This window comes from Bos indicus x Bos taurus, chromosome 6, assembly GCF_003369695.1.
Source record: "Bos indicus x Bos taurus breed Angus x Brahman F1 hybrid chromosome 6, Bos_hybrid_MaternalHap_v2.0, whole genome shotgun sequence".
NCBI lineage: Eukaryota > Metazoa > Chordata > Mammalia > Artiodactyla > Bovidae > Bos > Bos indicus x Bos taurus.
Genome location: NC_040081.1, coordinates 97,297,417 through 97,321,262, shown reverse-complemented (window position 1 = coordinate 97,321,262; position 23,846 = coordinate 97,297,417). Strand labels below are relative to the sequence as shown.

At 37.7% G+C, this 23,846-nt stretch overlaps 2 protein-coding genes across 2 annotated transcripts in view; one reads left to right on the top strand and one right to left on the bottom strand.

Moving 5' to 3' along the window:
* Positions 1-10,379, top strand: part of LIN54 (lin-54 DREAM MuvB core complex component) — a 63,902-nt gene extending 53,523 nt beyond the window's left edge. Inside the window, 6 exon segments of the mRNA XM_027544912.1 lie at positions 1,143-1,234; positions 2,024-2,095; positions 2,869-2,971; positions 3,128-3,265; positions 4,656-4,858; positions 7,604-10,379. Of these exon segments, the coding sequence (XP_027400713.1) occupies positions 1,143-1,234; positions 2,024-2,095; positions 2,869-2,971; positions 3,128-3,265; positions 4,656-4,858; positions 7,604-7,805 (810 nt within the window). The 3' untranslated portion in view covers positions 7,806-10,379.
* Positions 10,380-11,986: 1,607 nt separating this feature from the next.
* THAP9 (THAP domain containing 9) overlaps positions 11,987-23,846 on the bottom strand; it is a 24,398-nt gene continuing 12,538 nt past the window's right edge. The window contains exons 4-5 of the mRNA XM_027544911.1: positions 22,912-23,062; positions 11,987-17,779 (exon numbers count right to left, since the gene is read on the bottom strand). Coding sequence (XP_027400712.1) covers positions 15,811-17,779; positions 22,912-23,062 — 2,120 coding nt within the window. The 3' untranslated portion in view covers positions 11,987-15,810. The remainder of the gene's footprint in view (positions 17,780-22,911; positions 23,063-23,846) is intronic.

Genomic DNA, 23,846 nt, shown 5'->3' with positions numbered 1-23,846 from the left:
TGAGAACAGTTTGGTGGGAGGGCGAGATCATGTAGATACAAGAGAAAGTAGGTTGAGTCAAGATGAGCCGTCCCAGTGAGTTTAGAAAGGGCTGTGACTGTAATGAATAAGATGCCACTGACTTGTTCTTAGAAAGTAAACTGTGAGATGTGTCTCCAGGTGACGTATCTGGTAGCTGTCTGTCCAGACCTGGTCCTCTTTAGGTGACAGCTGTAGATGACGTCTGGTTATCTTTGGCATCAGAGCCACATTGTCTAGTCAGCTGGCTTTCATTAGGACTGCTGCTTTCTAGGAAGCAGATAGAAGTTTTCCTTCTCGTGTAAGAATCAATCCCTGGTATCTCAGATGGTAAAGAACCTGCCTGCAGTTGAGGAGACTCAGGTTCTATCCCTGGGTTAGGAGGATCCTCTGGAGAAGTGAGTGGCAACCCAGTCCAGTATTCTTGCCTGGAGAATTCCATGGACGGAGGAACCTGGTGGGCTACAGTCCATAGGGTCACAAAGAGTCAGACATAACACAGCAGTTAACACTTTTACTCTTCTAAAGTAAACAGCTTACTTTTCTAAGCTGTTGTTCAGTTTTGATGTACTCAGATTATAAGAGAGAGAGGCAGATTTTTCTGTGTACTTTAAAGAAATGTACTTTGGAGTATAATATCTGGGTACTGGTTGAAAAAATTAGTGTTCAGTATTTTTATCATTAGCATCTCTTTTCTTAGAATGAGTATGAAATAGAAACTTAATTATTATGCATATAACTTCTCATTTCTGTAACTTGTGATAAATGACCCCAGTTTATTTGCAAGTAGACACATTGCATTTTTCTTGCCGATACATGTTACTATAGTATTTTCAGGACATTCACTGAGAATTTTCTAATTTTGATACGATTATTCCTCTGTGAAAGAATTTCTCCCATTTGTGCCCTGTAGTACTTTAAAATGTTCATATTGTTTTTTACCTCTGGTATTAGTTTTGGGTCTTTAAAAGAGCTCCATGAGGTAGTAAGTATTTTTGTATGAAATTTTCCATTCTGTTATTCCTATTTTAAGAGGTGATTTTGTGCTTCTTCCCCATCATTATATTTAGGAATATTGTCCATTTTTGTAAACAGGGTCTGAAATTACCTTTCTTTATATGTAGCTCCAGCAGTCTTCCTATGTGTCTATAGCAAGCAACTCCAACTTGACAGGAACACCTGGTATCCAGACCCAGGCAAGGCTTCCGTTCAATGGGTGAGTGAGTTATTTGAATATGTTTTAAGTTGTTGCATCAGGTTAAATGCTGCGTGAAATAGCCATACATATTTCAAAATACATGTATTTGATTTTTCTCCCCTCAAAGCCATGTGAGCATGCCCCTGCAGTACTTTTTATTTTGTAATACTTTAAACAGAAAAGTTGCAGGAATAGTCAGAGAACTCCCAAATTATCTTTTACTCCCAGTCACCAATTCAGCGCAGGTGTTTTGTTATTTTCTGTCTATTTTCTCTATCTCCTCCTGAATATGTCTTAAAAATGATATTACCTAGTTTTTAAATTATTGTTTAGAGCCTTGCTTTGGCAGGTTTTTTTTTTTTTTTTAATCCATTAATTGCTGTCTTTATAATATTGGTTGAGAAGCTTAAGTTACATGGAACCAATCTTCCCCTTCTCTCCCCTCCTGAACTCCAACCTCACACACCCTTTTCTACTTACTACATTTTATAATTGAATCTCAAAAGAGTTTAGGAGATTTCAACTTTAGTTCTCTTAGAAGAGAGTACTTTTTGTGGATTGTTCTTTAGAAACTGTTGATAACTTCCTTTTCTGTTTTAGTCCATATCTTGGTTTTACCTTTCTTTTCACATTACTACTTGCTTTTTGAATTTAATGTATATGGAACAACATAGCAAACTTTTATTAGAGGTGGATATATTTGTTAAAACTTTATTTTAGGAGGAATTTACAGGTTAGACACTTTTATAATTTTACATAGTTACCTTCGATTAATTAAAATGTGTATTTTTGTGTGTGTCTCTATAGCATAATCCCATCAGAGTCTGCTAGTCGGCCCAGAAAGCCTTGTAATTGTACGAAATCGCTGTGTTTGAAATTGTAAGTCTTTTTGCTACTGTTTCCTCATTTGATACAACTGAAAATGCTTTAAAAAATAAATGGAGCTAACAAAATTCTTAACAGACCGATTTCGTAAGTCCTAAGTAAACAGACAAGTGAATGCTGGAACACGTACGATAGTGTACAGACACTCTGAGTTGGCAAGAGAGCAGCAGTTTTAGGGTCTCTGCCACAGGGGAGGTACAGCAGCATGAGACAGACGTGGTCTCTGTCCTTACTAGTCAGTTTGAACTTACTAGGACCTTTGTGTTTGGTCTCCTAAGTGAGATGGTACTCTTGAGTAGTCTTTTAAATTGCTGATTAATTTGCTTGTTAGTACTGAACTAAGAGATTGGACATGAAACAGTTAAATAAAATGCAGTGGTCTTATGAGGGTTTAGAATCCAAAGAAACATGACAGTAGTTCAAGTGAGCAGGTTCCACTAATAGAATTTAGCCCATGTTTTTCCTTTTTGTGATTTTGAAATAACTTACTTTTGAGTGCATAAAGTCACATAGCTCTTGTGTTGACAGCTGTTACTACTAGAACTAAGTCTATAAACCAAAATTGTAGAGGTCGGGGGCTTTACCTTTGAGCCCTGTCTTGTAGTTGACAATCAGTGTATGTTGTCAACTCTGTAAGTAAGTGGCTCAGAGTACATTTCTAAAATGCTTTACTGCATGTATAGTGTTACTAAATAAGATAATTTCTAGCTTTGTGTTTCTTTAAACAATGACTTTTTATGTGACTTATGCTAATTTTTATATTCCAGATATTGTGATTGCTTTGCAAATGGTGAATTTTGCAACAACTGCAATTGTACTAATTGTTATAATAACTTGGAACATGAAAATGAAAGGCAAAAAGCAATAAAGGTGATTATTTTTTATTTCTTTTATCTGACAAGTTTCCCGTTTCACCTGTTTTTTGTTGAGCTCAAGTATTTTACAAAGGAAGTTAATTCCCTTTGCAGAGTTGAAGTTTAATCTGCTGTGATTTAACATGGCTTGATATTTGATCTGTTTTGATAGGCATGCCTTGACAGAAATCCAGAAGCTTTTAAGCCTAAGATAGGGAAAGGGAAGGAGGGAGAATCTGATCGACGTCACAGCAAAGGATGTAACTGCAAACGATCAGGATGTCTTAAGAACTACTGTGAATGCTATGAGGTGAGATGGGTTGGGAAAAATGATCTAACCATCTTTTGAAAATAACTTTAGAAAGGGCATACAAAAAAATTTACTGTGGGACTTAACCTGGCGATCCAGTGGTTAAGACTCTGTGCTTCCACTGCAGGGGATGCAGGTTCGAATCCTGGTCGGGGAACTAGGATCCCGCATGCCTCACAGCACAGCCAAAAAAAAAAAGTTTATTTGTAAATTGGGAAATTACTTTGCTTTTGCAGTTGGAAAATACTGCATTGGAAAAGTCAGCCTTAATTTGAGGAAGACCTGCCTTCTAGCTTCCCAAGCAGGACTTCAGAGGAACAGTACCTTCATTTTGTCATTACAGTTTGGGGTCTCATTGGCAGCTTTATAAGCTCATAACTTCTTGTACCTGGAAGTATGCAAACCATAGTACCAGTTTATGGATTTTCAATAAAAATAACATCGAAGTGGATTGAAAACTCTGTAGTAGTGGTTCTTCACTGAGGGGTCTTACTACACAGTTTCTCCCCCAGAAATTTTTTGGGAAAATATGTGGATAACAAAATAACCTGCATTCCAGGGTGCAATCCTGAGAGTGTAGTCTTATCCTGCCCCAAATGCCACTAGTACCCTGTTGAAGAACTCTGTAGAAAACGAAATTCTATTAGGAGGTTTGCCTTGTGAGCATAAAAGTAGTTACGGAGGAACATGTAGTTGCTGGATAAGACTACTGAACTACTGAAGGGTTTGGGGCATCCAGAGGGGAATGTAGGGTGGGAGAGGTATTCATAATAAAAACAGCATCTGTGAAATCCCTTTAATGTGATACTCTGTGTGTGTGTGTTTGCATAAGTGGGAGGTCACCAACGTGTTCATGGTGATTTGATTGAGGTGGCTATATTATGGATTATCTTTATTTTTTAATATTGTAATGTATCACTCATATTTTTTAGAATGAATATACGTTATTCATGTCAGGAGGAAAATCTATATAGTGAGGGGAAACTTGGTATGGAAGGCCTCAAGCCAGCATAGGATAGCCACTCAGAACGGCCAACAATACTGGACCCGTCTACATGCAGCGCTGGCCCGCTGGGTGTTGCTAGCAAGAGGTGTTTCCATTTTATCTTCCGTCAGTTGACCAGCTAACTCTATCTGTTGACTTGGTCACGGAATCTACTGTGGTTATGTCCTGTGGTTTTTGTTTTGTTTGTTTTTATTGGCGTTCAGTTGCTTTACAAGGTTGTGTTCGTTTCTACAGTACAGCAAAGTGGAATGAGCTGTAATACGTATACATGTACCCCCGCCCTTTGCCACCACAGAGCACTGAGTAGAGTTCCCTGTGCTGGACAGTTGGTTCTCATTATCTTTGGGTTTTGATTTGGAAGCTTTTCTTTTGTAAATCTTTTAGGCAAAAATAATGTGTTCCTCAATATGCAAGTGTATTGGCTGTAAGAATTTTGAAGAAAGCCCAGAAAGAAAGACACTGATGCACTTGGCAGATGCAGCTGAAGTAAGGGTGCAGCAGCAAACAGCAGCGAAGACCAAGTTATCCTCTCAAATTTCAGACTTGCTGACCAGGCCAGCACCAGCTTTGAATAGCGGAGGAGGAAAGTAAGTTGACATTTTAATAGCTTTTTATGGTATGATATATTCATTTCTGATAAAATTTCTCTTGGGGGGCAGAATTGGGCTCATATTTTTGGTTCTTGCAAACCTGACTTTTCTGTTTTCTACCATTAATTACTTGTGAAGGAATATAAAAGTAACAGAAAAATCACTGTCATATATAGTTGTAAAATGCTCAGTAAAGTTTTAGGTCACTGGGCTTATTAATTGGATTTCTTCCTACTAAGATGAGGTAATTATGTAATTTGACAAACTCTGAAGAAAAACAAAATTTTTGTATCTCTTACTGGTTTCCATCTTTCTTCCCATTCTTACCTTCTCTTGCCTTTCCCGTGCCCCCCTGGCACTTTGCCCACCTCATTGGAGCCCCTCACATACTGTATTGTTGAAGCTTCTTTTCCTAGACTGCCGAGCTCTGGAGCAGGAAAGCTGGAGCCTTACAGTCGGGCCGACCTGAGTTTTAGAGTTACCGGTGCGCTCGTGATTTGTGACTTTGACAGGCACTTCATCTCTCTGAGCCTCACCTCAGTTTTCTTATCTTTACCATCACCCTTTTCATGTGGCCGTGAGGAGTCAAGGAAAGTTTGGCAGGGCCCAGTGCAACAGTCTGGAGAAGGACATGGCACCCCACTCCAGTACTCTTGCCTGGAAAATCCCATGGACGGAGGGGCCTGGTAGGCTGCAGTCCATGGGGTTGCGAAGAGTCGGACACGGCTGAGCGACTTCACTTCATTTTTCACTTTCACTTTTCAGTTTCATGCATTGGAGCAGGAAATGGCAACCTACTCCAGTATTCTTGCCTGGAGAATCCCAGGGACAGAGGAGCCTTCTGGCTGCTGTCTATGGGGTTGCACAGAGTCGGACACGACTGAAGTGACTTAGCAGCAGTAGCAGTGCAACAATCTTCTGACTTGAATTTGTATGAGTCTGTAAGAGGTTAATTTGAGGAATTACTAAATGGAATGAGCCTTGCAAATGGTATTTTATTTAAAATGCCTAAGCTGAAATAAGATCCAATTTATAAAACTTATAAAAGTAAGGCTTTTGTACAAAACATTTTGGATATTAATTCTAGAGAACTCTTATTACTGGCCTATAATCAGCAAGAGGTTCTGGGACTGACTGAAGGAGAAACGGGCAGACACCTTCATGAGAGGAGCCACAGGGGGTCCTTTCTGGTCCCAGTATACCTTCAGATGATTAAATCTAATTGCCTGTTAGCCGCTCAGTCGTGCCAACTCTGTGTACTCCATGGGCGGCAGGCCACCAGGCTCCTCTGTCCATGGGATTCTCCGGGCAAGAATACTAGAGTGGGTAGCCTTTCTCTTCTCCAGGGGATCTTCCCAACCCAGGATTGAACCCAGTCTCCTGCATGGCAGGCAGATTCTTTACCACTGAGCCACCAGGGAAGCCCAATCTAATATCTATGTGGAGATGAAAGATAATGTTACGCTAAAACATTTACAAGTAATTTTTCAACTCTGAAAAGTGTTTGTTATTATGAAGTGTGAAAGAACACAAAATTATACACTATAATCAAAACTTAAGTATAGAGACTTCCCCAGTAGTCCAGTGGTTATGACTTCATGCTTCCAATATAGGGGGTAAGGGTTCAATCCCTGGTCAGGGAACGGAGATCCCATGCAGCACAGCCAAAAGAAAAAAACACCAAGTATAAGACGAACTGTATTAAAAAAGCCCTGCTAGCATGTTAATAGGCTTTTGTCTTTGAGTGGCAAAAATTTGAATTTTTTTCTTTCCATTTACTCTCCATAGTTTCCAAATACTATATAATGAATGCTACTATTATACATGATTACTTGTACAATATTATTATAATATTAACTTTAATATTTTAAGATTATATTTTCTAATTTAAAATTTGAAGTTTTTATATTTTAATGTTTTATACTAAAAAAATTTCCATGCAAGTGTGTAGCAGCTGAAATCCTGTTACCCTGTCTTGTCCTAGTGGGGCTTCATTTCTGACTTCATTCATTTGGTGGGCCCTTTGATCAGTGACTGCTCGCTTACAGGTTGTTTAGTGGTTAGAGCAGGTTACCTGATTTTAGTCTCTTAGGCTTTAAGACTTGGTTCCACATAGCTAGCCTCGGGATGGATTCCTCTGAGTTACTACTCAGTAATTTAGGTCTTTATGACTGAAACTTTCTGTACAGAACAGCATCTGTGTCCCCATTGTTTTGTTTTCGTTATGGAATAATGGAAACTTTTGGTGTGGTTTTTTTACAAAAACACTATAAGGGCCTATAGGAAAGTGCTTTATTTTCTGTGTTGTCCAGGAAATGACAGTGCTTTCAGTTTCCAACATTACACATTTCATTCATTGAGCAGATATCCGTGGAGTGTCTTTTTGTGTCAGGCACTGCTCTCAGAAGTGCAGAAACAAGAGTAAGTAAAACTAAAACTGCACTCAGAGCTTACATTCCTGAATCAGGAGGACTTCTGTTATAGCAGTAGCCCGTCAACATATAGAATTACATCATTCAGTTAACCAGGTAATCTTGTCTAGGTCAACGTATTTTATATCAAGTGTTATATTTTAAAAATGTGACGTTCTTTGGGATGTGCTTGTGTTCATGGCACGAACTGTGATGTTCACTGTGCCAGCTGAATCATGAAAATGTAGACAAGTTGTCCAGGTGAATGTCAGCCACTTCTGCCGATATTCAACACCACCATCATCTCTCTCTTTCTCAAAAATCATTGCAGGTTGCCATTTACGTTTGTCACTAAAGAAGTAGCTGAAGCCACGTGTAATTGCCTTCTTGCCCAGGCGGAGCAGGCAGACAAGAAGGGAAAATCAAAGGCAGCTGCTGAACGGATGATACTTGAGGAATTTGGGCGATGCTTAATGAGTGTCATCAACTCTGCAGGAAAAGCAAAAAGTGACCCTTGTGCCATGAATTGCTAACTCTTGCACAAAAAAACTGCTAAATGGAACTGTATAGAAAATTGAAGGTTCAGGGACACTTGATTTTTCTGGAAATAGCTTGATAATTATTGTATTGTTAATTCAGTCCTTGAGACCTGAAATTATATTGATGGAGAAGAAATTTTAAAGGAGGAAATTAGTACATTTAAAATCTTAGTTAAATCTTCTTATGCCCCTTCTAAATTGAATTTTTCTTCATTGTATTATATAGGTTTTTAATTTGCTTGGGTTTCTTAAGAACTAGATGTTCTATCCTTCTGATTCTATTGACAAAGAACATTTATAAATTACTATTATATAATTTATAATGTATGGCGTTGTATGACTTTATTCCAGTACAAAAAGCCAAAGTAGTACTGGTATTACCCAGTTATTCTTTGGTACTAGCAGATAGAATGTCTGTATAAACAAATTTTTATGAAATATATTCAAATGACATTTTGTGTTTAGAAAAGGACTATCTTTTTAAGAAAAATCAACTTTTTAGGGTGAATCCTGGAATAACATCCTGTTGTCAACTTTGGGAATTGTCAGAAGGGGAAATCATTTATAGGCACACTTTTAAAATAAAAAAGTTATTTTGCTTTTTTAAAAAACATAAAAGTGTTAAAGGACAGAAAATAATTCTCAAAAGATGGACAATTTGTTTCTGCAATAAGGAGTGACTAAGACAAGTTCTGAGATGTTTCCATTTTCTTTGAGAGAGGCGGTATGTATTTGAAATAATAAATTGTCAGTGATTAAGGGGTACTATTAAAATGAACGGTGCATATGAATAGAAGTAAACATATTTTTATTATGTAGTGATAAAGTAGAACCTTACATAATTATCAGGTATGAAATTTGGCTTGGATGGAGAAATAAAGGGTATTGAAGCTCTAAGAGATGAATTTAGAGGATTTTTCATCTATACATACAGTTCTCTTTAGAGACTTTTGAACTATGAGGTTTCAAACCAATGTATGGCTCTTCCTTGATTTACTGAAAGGGGCCTCCTAACAGAGCTTTCAGAATTATAGTGGGGTTTCTTTTTATAAGGGAAGCTTAATATGGCGTTATTTTTAGCCAGTGATTTGGTAAGCCTACAGTATGAGTGTTTTCATATAATTACTAAAATAACATAAATCATTTTCAATAATTCAGAATTCAAAAGCTTTATGAATTTAACAGCCCATTATAATAGGACTCTGGATTTTATGATGAGAAAAAACCATGTTGGAATTCAGACATTTTATTAGGTACCTTAATGCTCAGTAATTAGTAGTATATGATTATTACATTTCCTACAAGGAATCTATAGTTGTATGTATTAAGTGTGTATATATGTTCATATGAACATGCAAGATATAGGCAATAGAAATTAAGTAATCCAAAAGAAGATTCCGTTATTAAGTATCTTCCTTTTGAAATCTGGATTTATAAAGTCATAGTGCAGTAACTTTAAATGTAGATAGTGCCGACATCCTTAGCACCTCACTCTAGTATGTTTAATTAAAATTTGTATAAATGTAAATTAGTATAAGAGGATAAAGTAATATCTAATCAAGTTATTTTTCAAAAGATAACAATACCTTTTTGGTCCACACCTAAACTGTGTTCATTTTGTACATATTCTGTGTTTAATTCTAATTGCACCTTTGTGATGTGTATTTATATACAGTGTGCATAATATGGTTGTGAAATTTGGATTACAATTGTAGATTATGTATGATGGCATTGCTTGAGAATGTTTTGCTTGTAAAAATTTGAAGGTGCAATCAAATGCTACTAGTTTTTCTGATTTTCAAGAAGCTATCTAAAGTATTAAGCTTTTTCCTTCCTGTGTAGTACTTACTAAACAACTTTTTGTATTTAGGCATTTGCATCAAATTGCTGAACAAGATTAATATCCACATTAGTTCAACAATTTTAAAAGACTATTTGGGGAGGGTTGGGTATATAATTTTTTAGTTCTATTTACATCCCAAAGTAGAAAGATAAAATTTATATTTACTAGAGCTATTCAAAGAATACACTTTTCTATATTGTAAAAACAGGAACAGCAAAGTAAATCATACAGAAAATAAACATTTATACTATTCTGTAAAAAAAAGGTTTTGCATTTTTTTCTTTAATACTACCACTTTTAACTATTGAACATGCAAGAAACCTTTAAAAATATCTGATATTAAATAAACTTGACATTACTTCTGAAGGTACACAACTGAAAAATAAATCTATCATTTTGCCCAATTATCATGAACATAAATTGCTGTGAAATGAGAATGTCTTATTTCCACTCTTCTTTTAAGTAGAAACTCAATCTACTCTTTCCTCTTCATGTTTGATGTTCTTATGGAGAGCACCTTTCTTAATTTCCTTTTCTCAAGAACTGCAGGTCTCACCTCTGGACTGTATGGGAAAACAGAAACTTAATGTTGCAGGTAATAAAACAAGCTGAGCAGTGACACTGCAGGACAGACAGCTGCTTTAGCCTCCCCGTTTTCTGATACGGACAACTGACTTTTTCTCAGTCTTATGTAAAATGTGAATAAAAATACCTTTAGAAAAGTTTTCTATTTTTATTGTTTTATAACACAAATAACTAAGATGATGAATACTTGTTATGTAAATACAGCTTCAAACCAGGACCTCCAGCCCTATGATCGTACTGCATCCTTAAGTATTAATCCTTAAGTATTAATATTTTATATAGGAATTCTGGAGCAGCAGCTTAAAGGAGAGGGAAGTCAATCAGCTAAGAAGCCTTTATTACTATAGTTACTTTTCATTATGTTAATACTTAGGATTTTTTTTTCTTGTTAGGGCTTCTTTAATGCACATTTTTCCCCTTACCTATAGACCAAATGTGAACTTTTTTAATCCAAGTAATTTTATAAAATACTAAGTTTTAAAGGCTTTAATTAAAACTTTATTTTGCATTTAAGGCATTTTTAGTTTCAAAAAGTATATTCAGAGTAATGTTTATTATAAGGCCACAGACTTCAGTGTAACTATAATTTAGTGAAACAGTGACATTTTATTTTCTTGGGCTTCAAAATCATTGCGGATGGTGACTGCAGCCATGAATTTAAAAGATGCTTGCTCCTTGGAAGAAAAGCTATGACAAACCTAGACAGCGCATTCGAAAGCAGAGACATCACTTTGCCGACAAAGGTCTGTATAGTCAAAGCTATGGTTTTTCCAGTAGTCATGTACAGATGTGAGAGTTGGACCATAAAGAAGGCTGAGTGCCGAAAAATTGATACTTTCAAACTGTGGTGCCAGAGAAAACTCTTGAGAATCCTTTGGACAGCAAGGAGATCAAACCAGTCAATCCCAAAGGAAGTCAACCCTGAATATTCATTGGAAGGACTGAAGTTGAAGCTACAGTACTTTGGCCTCCTGGTGCAGAGAGTCAACTTAGGAAAGACCTTGTTGCTGGGAAAGATCAAAGGCAGGAGAGGGGATGACAGGATGAGATGGTTGGATGGCATCACCAACTCAATGGACATGAGTCTGAACAAGCTCCGGGAGATGGTGAAGGACAGGAAAGCCTGGCGTGCTGCAGTCCATGGGTTGGACACGACTTAGCGACTGAACAACAGAAAAATCTGACAGTAAATAAAAAGAATACATTGTGAACAGGTTGGGTTTACCCCAGAAATAAAAGGTTGACCCAACATTCAAAGAAATCAGTGTAGTTCAGTGTATCAGCATACAAAAGAAAAACAATCATCTCAAAAACTGCGGAAAACCACCTTTTGACTATACCAACTACTACTAGATTACATGCTTTAAAAGGGTGAATACTATGGTATGTAAATTAGAGCTCAAAAATGTTCCCCCTGAAACCAGCAGAAAAATCATCTGAGAAAGTTCCAACACCCATTTATGGTTTAAAAAAATTCTTCCGCAATTTAGGAATAGAAAAGATCCTCAACCAAAAAGCCTACAACTAACATCACATGAATGGTGAAGACTGTGTTTCCCCCTAAGATTGGGAACAAAACACTCCTGTTCAGTGTTGTGTTTGGGTCACTGTACAATAAGATTTTCTTTTTTTTACAAAACGGCCATAGATTGGGAATGAATAAATATGCCAGTGTCTATTTGTGGATGGTGTGATGTGATTGCCTATATAAGAAAAGTCAAAGGGTCTTAATAAAAAGGTACTAGGATTAACAAGTGCATTTAGCAATATTGGTTTGCAAAAAAGTATATTTCTACATAGTAGCAATGAACATTTAGAAACTGAAATTCTAAAATTACCATTTATAGCAGCACCACAAAACATGAAACGTAACAAAAATATGTACAAGATCTGTATGTGAAACAAAAACATTGATTAAAAAATTGAAGATCTTCTATATATATATAATTTTCATGGTTTGGAAGTCAATATTAAGATATCATTTCTCCTCAGCCTATAGATTCAACATAACTCCAGTCAGAATCCCATAAGGAGTTTTTGTAAAAACAAGCTGATTATAAAATTTACATGGGAAGGTACAACTGGAATAGCCAAACATTTTTTATGAAAGAACGAAGTTGGAAGACTCCTACCTGACTTCAAGAATTATATAAGGCTAATCAAGGTAATGTGGTATTGATGAAAGACCCATGGATCAAGGCAACAGAATACAGAGCCCAGAAATAGATTAATATTTATGTGGTCAATTTTTGACAAGGGATCAAAGGTAATTTACTGGAAAAGAACAGTCCTTTTAACAAATGGTGCTGGGATACCATCAGTATGTAAAAATATGAACTACCACACACGAAAGTCAACGAAAACGGATCATAACCTAAATGCAAAACCTAAAACTGGAAAATATCTACAAGAAAACATAGGAAGAAAAATCTGTGACTGGTTTAGACAAATTTCTTAGATAAGAAACTAAGAAGTGTGATCCCTAGAAAAATCAATAAATTAGACTTATAAAATTAATGTCTGTTCTTCAAAACATACTAAAAAAGTAAAAGCCACATCGTAACCTTTAAAAATTGTGAACCACTCATTATGTTGTATACTTGCAACTTACACTGTACAACTTTACCTCAATCAAATTTTAAAAGCCATAAACTGGGAGAAGGTATTTGCAAGATACATCTAATAATGTACTTTTATCCAGAATACTTAACTAACTTACTGTTTTTATTTAACTGTTTTCAGTAAGAGAACAATCAACCTTCCTTAAAATAGAGGCAAAAGACTTGAACAGACATTTCACCTAAGACGACAGTGACTGGCAGATAAACCTATGAAAAGATGTTCAGCATCATTAGTCATTAGAAAAAGAAATGAAAGCCACAATGAAATATGGCACACCCATTAGAACAGCTGATTCAAAACAGAACCCTGACAATACCAAGTGTTGGGGAGAAAGTAGAGGAACTAGAACTTTTCATGTATTTCTGGTTAATGTACTGCATGGTACATCACAGCAAAAGATAGTTTGTTACAATGTAAAATATCCATTCATGAGTTGGACATTTGGACTTTGTCACTTTTTAGCTATTTTAATGCTGCTATGAAATTTGTACATTTCTCTTGGGTATATGCCCATTGGTAGAATTGCTGGGTCATTTGGCAAAGAACTGCTAGGCTGTTTTCCAAAGTGTGTGCATTCCTACCAACAGCATATGAGGGTTCCAGTTCCTCCACATTCTTGCCAACGCCTGTTATCTTGTCTATTTTATTACAGCCATCCTAGTGAGTGTGAAGTGATATCTCGTTGTGGTTTTGATTTGCATTTCCCAAAAGGCTAATGATGTTGAGCACATATTCATGTATATCTCCTTTGAAGAATAACTTCGTATTCTTTACCCATTTAAAAGATTGTGTTGTTTTATCCTTTATTATTGAGTTCTTTGTATACTCAGATACAAGTGCTTTACCAGACACATGATTTGGAAAATGTTTCTATAGCTTGTCCTTTACTTTCTTGATGGGTGTCCTTTAAAGCACAAAGTTTTCAGTTTTGATGAAGTTTTTGCTTGTACTTTTGGTGTCCTAAGAAGCTATTGCCGAATCCGAGTCTCCACTATTTTATTCTAAGAGTTGTTTTACCTCTTCCATTTGTATCTTTGCTCCATTTAGAGTTAACATGTTGCATGTGTATATCCAGTTATTCCAGCACTATTTGTTGAAAGTAGGAAGGATACATTTCTGAACATTTGTTTTCTCTGAAGAGAAAGAACAAGGGTGCTGAGTAGAAACTGTAAACTATCAATTACCCTAATCAAGTATGGACAGCAAGTTCACTGTGAAGCATATCATATCACGTAAATCTGACATCAGACTTGGATCACTGCACTAAGGCAAGAACAACTAACTGAGCTAATGGCAGTGATGGAAAAATTCTTGTCTTCAGCGTTTGTCCAGTTTATACCCAGCACTTAAATAAATGCAAAGCACTATTTTAATAAATTACACAAGACATGGGTCAGATGTAACAGCAGAGAACATAAGACACTACAGATATGAACCTAGCTTTAAGTTAAAATAAGTACAAAACTTGACTTTATATAAGCAATAAGTTAAAGGTGGTGACATAAACAGGCTTCCTTTAAATAAGATTTATCCTGGTGCATCTAAACTCATTCTAGTGCAAACAAAACAAAACCCACAGTATTCAGACTCCTTAGTAATATCTCCTTATAAAATGCAGTACAGGACAGTTCTGGTTACAGTTCAAAACTGAAGCCTTTGAGGTAGACCCACCAGAAATATATCAAAATATACTATTTATGGGGAACTTCGATGAATAAAACAAGTTTTATCTGTCCTTAATCTTTTACAACTTTGTCTTCATATTAACTGTAGTCTATGAATACTAATGACAATAAGAGATACTTTACATAGGTGAATAATGTCTGTGTTCATTTTTTTTTTCCCCATTAAAATACCCCCATTTCTGGAAGTACATATAACTATATGTTATCCTATTTTGTCTTTTCAGATCTGGATACGAGAGAGAAAATTGTTCTTAGTATGTTTCCATCTTCAGATTATTTAAGCTTCTCCCAAATTTCTGAAAAATCTCATTATGTGATTAAGACAAACTTTTTCATACTCTCCCAACTGACCATTTTTTCCCCAACTGATTTATCACATGATATGAAACAACCTTATTGCAAACTGAAAATGTTTCATCATTATCCTCTTCAGAAGAAGTTGAGAAAAGGCTTCTTTGCGTTCTCTGGTGAGCACTGTGCTCCTCCAATAGGAGTCAAGTACCCACTCTATTATTCATAGTAGTATGAAGTCCAGACAAATGGGCTGTGAAAACTGCGTCACCTGCATACTCCCCAGACAACATTTCCGAGCTTGGCTGTAGCACAAGGAATCGTCCGTTTCAGGGCTCATGTGTTTGTTTACCTTCTGCCTAATAGAGTTTAATTATTTCTATTTAAAGGTACCCCAGCAAAAGGATTTTTGTAGTGTTTGGTATTTAACTTGGCCTAATTTTCATGTGTAAGTAAACTATATTCACAGTTTGATAGGTATTCTGTTAACAGTCTTCTTTTTTTTTTCAAGTGTTATTCTTAAGAGTTGTAGACCAAATCTCTTTCTGGGAATGTAGTCTTTATAAAAGGAGTCAATGTTTTAGTGACTCCTTTGTCATTATTCTTTTTAAAACTTTTATTGGAGGATAATTGTGTTACAATATTGTGCTTGTTTCTGCCATTCTCACTTGTTTTTAAAGTATGTCCAGTTGAATTACTCAGTTGGATAGTCGTAAATTCAAACACAGCACCTGTTGGCTAGTGTTCTTACTGACTTCTCGCTTTTTACGTTTTAGGTAACTCAAATGCTTGCAAGCCCTACCAAATTCCATGCAGATTTGATAACGTGCATAACAGAAATTCCTAAGACACAGACACAAACTTGTCCACTGTGCAGAATTTGTAAAATATTGTCAGTTGAATTTTAAAATAAATGTTGACCAATTATTTTTAATAAAAATGTTAATATATTTTAGGTCCTTCATTTGAATGTCTATCTATTGTTCCTTAGCAAATGCCTGAATTTATTGGTATTGGCAAAACTCGAACATCTGTAATTCTGTGAAGATGACCAGTGTTTGCTTGACAAAGTTTTCAACTCAATTCTTTCTGAGTGGTGTTTTAAGGAGTACTGAGTTACATCTTTAGCTCTGATCTTTAAGAAACAGATTATGATATTCTTCAGTAACTTTACAAAGTGATTGATGGCATATACTTCTCCATCAAAGAGATGCTCATCTAACTCTACAAAAAGATAAATATGCCCAGAAAGCTCATATAATATTTTCTGTTGAAGGTAATATTCCCTCTGTTTGGGAAGCAGTGGTTCATGAACTGTTGGTTTTGAATGGGTTCTCACAACTCGCTCACAAGTATTTATGACTCGGCACAAACTTTCAGAAGGGAAATGCACACCATTCTCCTTTTTAACACATAACAGGGATCCAATTTTAGAGGCTTTGAGATCCGATGCATACAGCGCACTGAGGCAGTCCTCGCATGTTAAAAGAGCTGATAACTTATTGGCAATATAACCAGCGCAAGAGGTGAGATTTCGCCTACGAACTGACAGGTCTAGTAAGGCCTCGCTCAGCAAACAGTCAGACCAGTCTGGGCAAATATCCTCTTTGTAAAAAAGACTCTCTATAACGCTGACACCATACTCACGCTGAACTGTCCCAAGGGCCAGGTCTGTCCTTCGAGCAATTGAAATGTCAAGGCTGCTTACTTCACTGAGAAAGACCTCATCTTGTAATCTGTGTCTGGTCTCCAAATTATGGTAAGCTTTCTGGAATGCCATGCAGGTAGGGTTAGAAGTGGTTACTGATACCTGTCTGAGCATCTTTAGAAATAATTCCAGATGATCCTGACTGAATTTGTACATCAGGAGATAGGGGAAAGGCATGACTTTGGGGAAAACATAACTTTGGTAGAGCCATTTTAAGCTCTCGGCATTAAGCAAAAATCCCAGGAATCCCAGTTTCCGCTTACCTTTAAGGATTTGATTATTGCTAGTGTCAGATAATGTAACAAAAATAGTCTTGGCTTCAGTTAACACATGGTTGACTTTATTAAAAGTTTCAGGTAATAGAGGTCCTTTAAATCCCTTTCCATAAAAGTTCCTACTATTAAAAATGTCAAACAGATTGTTAATTAAGCGTAAGAAGTGGATGGTACCAACACAGTTCTGAAAAGAAGGCAGGCCTAACGATAGCAAACATTCTAACGCCCTGACCACGCTCTCACTGAAGACTTGGGCGGCACAATTCGTTTTCAGTATGTGGTTCTTCAGATTTGCAAGTTTTCTTGGGATTCTCTCCATATGTGATAATTCCTGTTCCTCTAGTGCTGCTAACTCCACGAGGTGCTGCCAATGAGCTGTGCCGTTGATAAACTGAATGCTTTGGAAATTCTGAAATGCATTTCTTATTAATTTAAGCAAGTGGCAAGAATCAAAGAAGTAGGCAATCTGTTGGCTGGAAGATGAAGGATGTTGAAATGTACACTTCGTGTTGTCTCCGTCAAGATGTATCCCCAGGGCCTTTGCCATCTGAACACTGTGAGCTGAGGCATCAGATGTGACAGCCAGCACTGTGATCCCTATGTCACTTAGTCTGCCAATTGTCAGACGAAGCAGCTGAGCTTGCAAATATCCAGAGGTCCTGTTTACAAAAAAATAACCAAGAGGTGTACTCCAGTGACCAGAAATACCCACTGCCATGAGCAAAATAGTTTCTGAGGCAAGTGGCATTTCATCAGCATCAAGTGTGCCAAGACCGAAGTCCATAAAGCCTTGCAGATGGTGACCGCTGGGGTCCCACTGGAGCTGCTGCGTGAGAGATAGACCTTTAATCACCAGTGAACAAGACTGATACCGCTGGTCTCCATTCTCTACTTTTTGCTGAAGAAAAGAAAAAATGTTGCTGTTGAAACCTGGACCAGGTTTGCATTTGGACAGCCATCTAGAAAATGTAAAAGATGAAAAATAATAAGACACAGAAGAAGAGGGACCTTCCTGGTGGTCTAGTGGCTAAGACTCCCCGCTCCAAGTGTAGGGGGCCTGGGTTTGATCCCCGGTCAGGGAACTGATCCCACGTGCTGCAGCTAAGACCTGGTGCAGCCAAATATTTTTTAAAAAACCACTAATGAAGACATTAAAAAGGGGGAAATGCCTTAAATGGTTCTAAAGTAGCCTCAACTCCCTGTTGAAATAAAGGCAAGTAGCCAAATTGTACTGACACTTTCAAGCATATATTCCTATTGTGACCATAAAATAGTAAGATAATGGAGAAACTAGAGTGCGTACACTCAGTTGCTCAGTTGTGTCCAACTTTGCAACCCAATGGACAGGCAACTCTGTCTACGAAATTTTCCAGGCAAGAATAATGGAGTGGGTTGCCATTTCCTCCTCCAGGGGATTTTCCCGACCCAGGGATCGAACCAGCATCTGTTGCATCTCCTGAACTGGGCAGGCGGATTCTTTACCACTGTGCCACCTGGGAAGCCCCAGTAGAGAAACTTAAAAAAAAAAAAAATAGCATTTTTAAGACGCAAACATACCACAAAATAATTTTAAACTTATTCACTTAAGTGTACAAATCAATTACCTAGTTTGTTCTAATCGATGTGTTTATAATTTAGATGATAAACCAGCCTTACCTATATATTCATTGAAATGAAAATTGTAGAGGGAGAAGAAAACTTTGAGAAATCTAGTACATCTACCCCATTTTATAGATGAGGAGATAGTGAGGCAGCTGCTGTGCTGTGCTGAGTTGCTCAATCGTGTCCAACTCTTTGCAACCCCATGAACTGTGGCCCGCCAGGCTCCTCTGTCCATGAATCCTGGGATTCTCCAGGCAAGAATACTGGAATGGGTTGCCATGCCCTCCTCCAGGGGATCTACCCAACCCAGGGATTGAACTCAGAGGGATAGGGTAAGATGCCTGGCCCGTGCTGTGCTGCTGGTCATGCACAAACAGGAAACTCAGCTTTCCTGAGACCCTCGTTCAGTGCTTTCCTGACTTTACAGTCAAAGAATTATGCCCTTTGGGACAATTAAGTGTCTGTTTGCTCCCAACAAAAGTACCTATACTATGATATTTATCTTGGGAGTTCGGTTTTTTTTTTTTATTTATCTTAGGCTGCACTGGTCTTCGCTGCTTCCCAAGGGCTTTCTCTAGTTGCAGAGTAGGGGCTACTCCTTGTTGCGCCGCATGGGCTTCTCATTGTGGTGGCTTCTCTTGTTGCAGAGCACCAGCTCTAGGTGCATATGTGTTCAGTGGTTGTGGACACAGGCTTAGTCACCCTGCAGCATGTGGGATCTTCCTGGACCAGGGATCGTATCCATGTCCCCTGCACTGGCAGGCAAATTCTTAACCACTGGACCACCAGGGAAGTCTTTTACAGTTTCCTTGACCTTCCCAGGCTGCTGCTAATTGTCTCCTATTAGTGATTGTCACTAACTGACAGAATTCTTCTCATCAGTTCTATTTTACTCTAATTTGCTACAGATGGCAACGGCACCCCACTCCAGTACTCTTGCCTGGAAAATCCCATGGACGGAGGAGCCTGGTAGGCTGCAGTTCATGGAGTCGCTAAGAGTCAGACATGACTGAGCGACTTCACTTTCACTTTTCACTTTCATGCATGGAGAAGGAAATGGCAACCCACTCCAGTGTTCTGGCCTGGAGAATCCCAGGGACGGGGGAGCCTGGTGGGCTGCCGTCTATGGGGTCGCGCAGAGTCAGACACGACTGAAGCGAGAGCAGCAGCAGCAGCAGCAGGAAAGGAAGTAGTCAAGTTTAGTAACTGTCTAAAATAAGACTAAATCGATTCTGAGGTAGACTGAAGTGTCTGTCTTTGCTGAAGTTTACTTTTATAACTCTCAAATGACGTTTTTTAGGTTGAATTTCTGATTTGGGGGCTATATCCTAGGTTGCCAAGATTATTTCCTAGACTAGCCGATCTCTAATTGAAATTTTAAAGTATGTTTCCATAAGTATTTCAGGACAGAGCTTTCCAAGTATTTTGCTGCAATCTGAAAGTTAGTTGCTCAGTCATGTGTGACTCATTGTGACCCCATGGACTGTAGCCCTCCAGACTCCTCTGTCCACAGACTTCTCCAGGCAAGAATACTGGAGTGGGTAGCCATTCCCTTCTCCAGGGGATCTTCCCGACCCAGGGATCAAACCCAGGTCCCCTACATTGCAGGTAGATTGCTGCAACCCAGAATTTTCATAAATAGAATTTATTATATGCCATATCCTTACTATATGTATGTGTGCATATAAATGCATATATAAAATTTAATGTGAATTATGACTCACTAAATTGATTTCAAGATGCACTAATAGATTTGAGAGACAATTATAGGATGCAAAAGACATACTGTAACTATTTAGAAGGCAAAAATATTAGTTGTTTATATTTTAAAATAGGGCAAAATAAGACAATGAGAAAACGTATAATGGCTCTCAACAGGCTTTTTTTTTACCTACAATTCACTGGTATGGTGAAAACCCCTTTTCAAGCGTGTCACCAAATTTTAATCAAGTGGTTAAAATTTGTCCTTTTGCATTAGGATTCTCGAACTCTAAAGATGCTAACTGTGTTATACATACAGTAAGTATATAATGAAACTCTTTAATGCTTCTAAGTAAGAGTTCTAGCTTAAACAGTTTAAAAAAGCTTATGTTCTGGTGAGCTTGCCTTCTAAATGGAAATCTGAATGATATCTTAATGTCCACAACTACTAGAGTGACGCTTATCAGGCAGAAAGACAAGTGAACTTCTTCATTTTCTTTTAAGTTTTTATAACTTAGAGTAGAAATACCCAAACCAGGTTTTTAGAGTTGTAGGGAAGCAACTGATTTCTCTCTCACACCAACTTTTTCCCTGACTCAAAGTGAAAAAAATTTTTTTCTGATTGTATAAAATGACACTTTCATTTTTTAAAATAAATGAAACAATACAGAAAAGTACAAAATGGAAAGTAAAAAAAGAAAAAAAAAACACTGTTAATAGGTGAACTTTATAAAACTAACAGACTCACAGACATAGAAGACAAAAGTATGGGTCCCAAAGGCAAAAAGGCAGAAGGGATAAATTAGGAATCTGGGATTAACATATACACACCACTCTATATAAAACAGATACACAACAAGGGCCTACTGTACAGCACAGGGAACATTCCAAATCTTGCAATAACTGATAATGGAAAAGACTCTGAGAAAGAATATATTTATATACACACATATAACTGAATCACTTTGCTGCACACCTGCAACAAAACACTGTTCACTGTAAATCAACCGTGTGTGCTGTTGCTTCAGTCGTGTCCGACTCTGTGCGACCCTATGGACTGCAGCCCGCCAGGCTTCTCTGTCCACTGGCTTCTCCAGGCAAGAATACTGGAGTGGGTTGCCATGCCCTCCTCCAAGGGATCTTCCCAAATCAACTATACTTCAATATAAATAAATAATTTTTTAAAAAATCACTTAATATTTTAAAGACATTCTTCCAGATCTTTTTCCTTACATCTGTTCACAATCCTAAATGCCCATCCAGGCATTCTTCCATTCCATAAATATTTATCAAGAGACCACTGTGTTCCAGGCACCCTGCCAGGGCAGGGGGTGTAACAGAGAACCAGACGTAGATCTCGTACTTGAGCAGCTCACAGTCTCATGAGGCAGACAGTGTTTTAAGTACTAAGATTCAGTTCCATATGTGTGTGCAAGAGGGTACCTCGGCCAGAACTGGAGGAACAGCAGGCTGGGCTTCAGAAAGGATGTGACATCTGATCTGAGTCTGAAGGGTAAGGGCTAACCTCCAGGACTAACAGGGAGAATGGGCATATCAGGCAGATGGAGGAGAAAGTCTCCAAGGCCAGATTTGGCAAGAAATGCCTTACGGAAGGAACATGGACTCTAAGAAGGCAGAGAGGGAGGCAGGAGATGAGCTGCAGAGCCCAGCAGGAGCCGCATTTCGTCACAGAGGCTCCGGGAGCCACAGGAAGGAGTTAGCCTACAGTTTCCAGGTAATGGGAGGCCCAGGCAGCAGGAATGTGACTGGTGTAAATTGAACTGCATCCCTTGAAAAAGATGTATCATCATGCTGATCCCCAGTTCCTCAGAGTGTGCTCTTATTTGGAGATGGGGATCTTTACTCATCAAGCAAAAATGAGGTCACTAAGGCACACCCGAATTCAACATGACTGCGTCCTCGTAAGAGGAGGAAATGCGGACACAGAAACACACGTGGATAACGGAAGACGATGTGCAGAAACACAGGGAGAAGACCACCATCCATCAGCCAAGAAAAGAGGCCTGGAAAGACCCTCACCTCACAGCCCTCAGAAGGAACTAACCGTGTCAGCACCTTGATTTTGGACCTCTAGCTTCCAGAAGTGTGAGGCAACGCACTGCTGCCATTTGAGCCAAATACAAATAAAGGGGTCTGTAAAACCAGTGATTTTAAATAACAGTGAATAGTGAGTATTAAATTTATACGGCATCACAGTCACTGTGTTTTTTTGCTTCCCACTTAGAGAAAATAATAGGGAATAATAGGGAAGCCTGGTGTGCTGCAGTCCATGGGGTCACAAAGAGTCAGACATGATTTAGCGACTGAACAACAAGAAGAGAAAATAAATATATCTATGTATTTTAACCACAGATCCTAAAAAATTATTTTTCATAAATCTGTTCTCTGGATAACTGCATTGGCATCAGTGATCTTTGCCTCAAACCAATGGTAGCAGTCTAGAACTCCTGTAGATTAGTTACATATTAAAACTACTGAAGTATATGAAGTACACAAAACTACTGAAGTATATTCCACTATTTCAAGATTCAGTTTTTACCACCCAGAGGGTCTCTACCATCTGAAAAATGCAAAAAAAAATATTGTCAGCCTACATGCCCTCACTCTGCTGATCAAATATCGAGATTGTGATACTATGCAAATACCACCAACAAGTTTTTAAAAAGAGAAGGACGAAACGAAGAGTATGAATACACACAGCGTTAGTGTATAAACTGTAAGAAAGAACAGCATGTTTTATTTTACATCAAAAAGGTCATTCACTTACGTTCTGAGGATGGAAGAATGAGGCAGCTTAAGAATCTTTCTTACATAATCGTAGACTTTGCTACTGCACAAGTAGAGTGTACACGCAAACTGCTTCATTTCTGCCGAGTACTCAGCTGTTTCTCTCCAGTTATACAACTCCCACTTAAAATCTGTTGAGAGTAAATTTATTCTTTGTGATGAAAAATGTGTACAGTAACATTTTCAGACACAGATCATAGTATTTGGATATAAAAATGTGCTAGGCACCAAAATTCAAATATAATCACATTTTAACTGAATTGGTTCAGAGGTTACTATCCAGTCTTAGAGACTATCAATTTATCTTGTTCACTGTGGATCATTTCACTAAAAAGAGGGATGAAAAATGTTTCAACCTAAGTTATTATGTTTTACTATTCATTAGCAGCCTATGTGGATATTTTTGGAGGAACAGGAAAGAAAATGAAATAAAGGAGTAAAATTAAGTCTCTGGATTATGAGGACATTCATCTGTTTTAGTTTGTTCCTTGGTTACCATTTATTTGAGAGTAAAAATTAGACACGAGAAACATTTTGAGGGATATAGTATACAGCATTAATCAGAATGAAGAGACAAATCTTTCCTACCATTGAGAAAAAAAAATTCTGTTCCTGGTGAGCACCCCTATTTATAACCTATATTCCCCACCTGGAAAAACACAAAATATGCTCCTCCACTGGAGGTATCTAGTCCTTTTGACATGCTGCTGCTTCTTTTTTTTTTTTACCAGAATGCAAATCCAAAAATCCCTACTCCTTTCATCAAAGAGTATGTTGGCAATTCTTATGTTACCCCTCTTCAAATATCCTGGTTCACGAAGAAGACTAGGTAGTCTTTCAATGGACATATATATACTCTATAGAATATTTTAGAAAAAACTTTGGAGACTTACACAATTTTCAGACTCAAAGAGA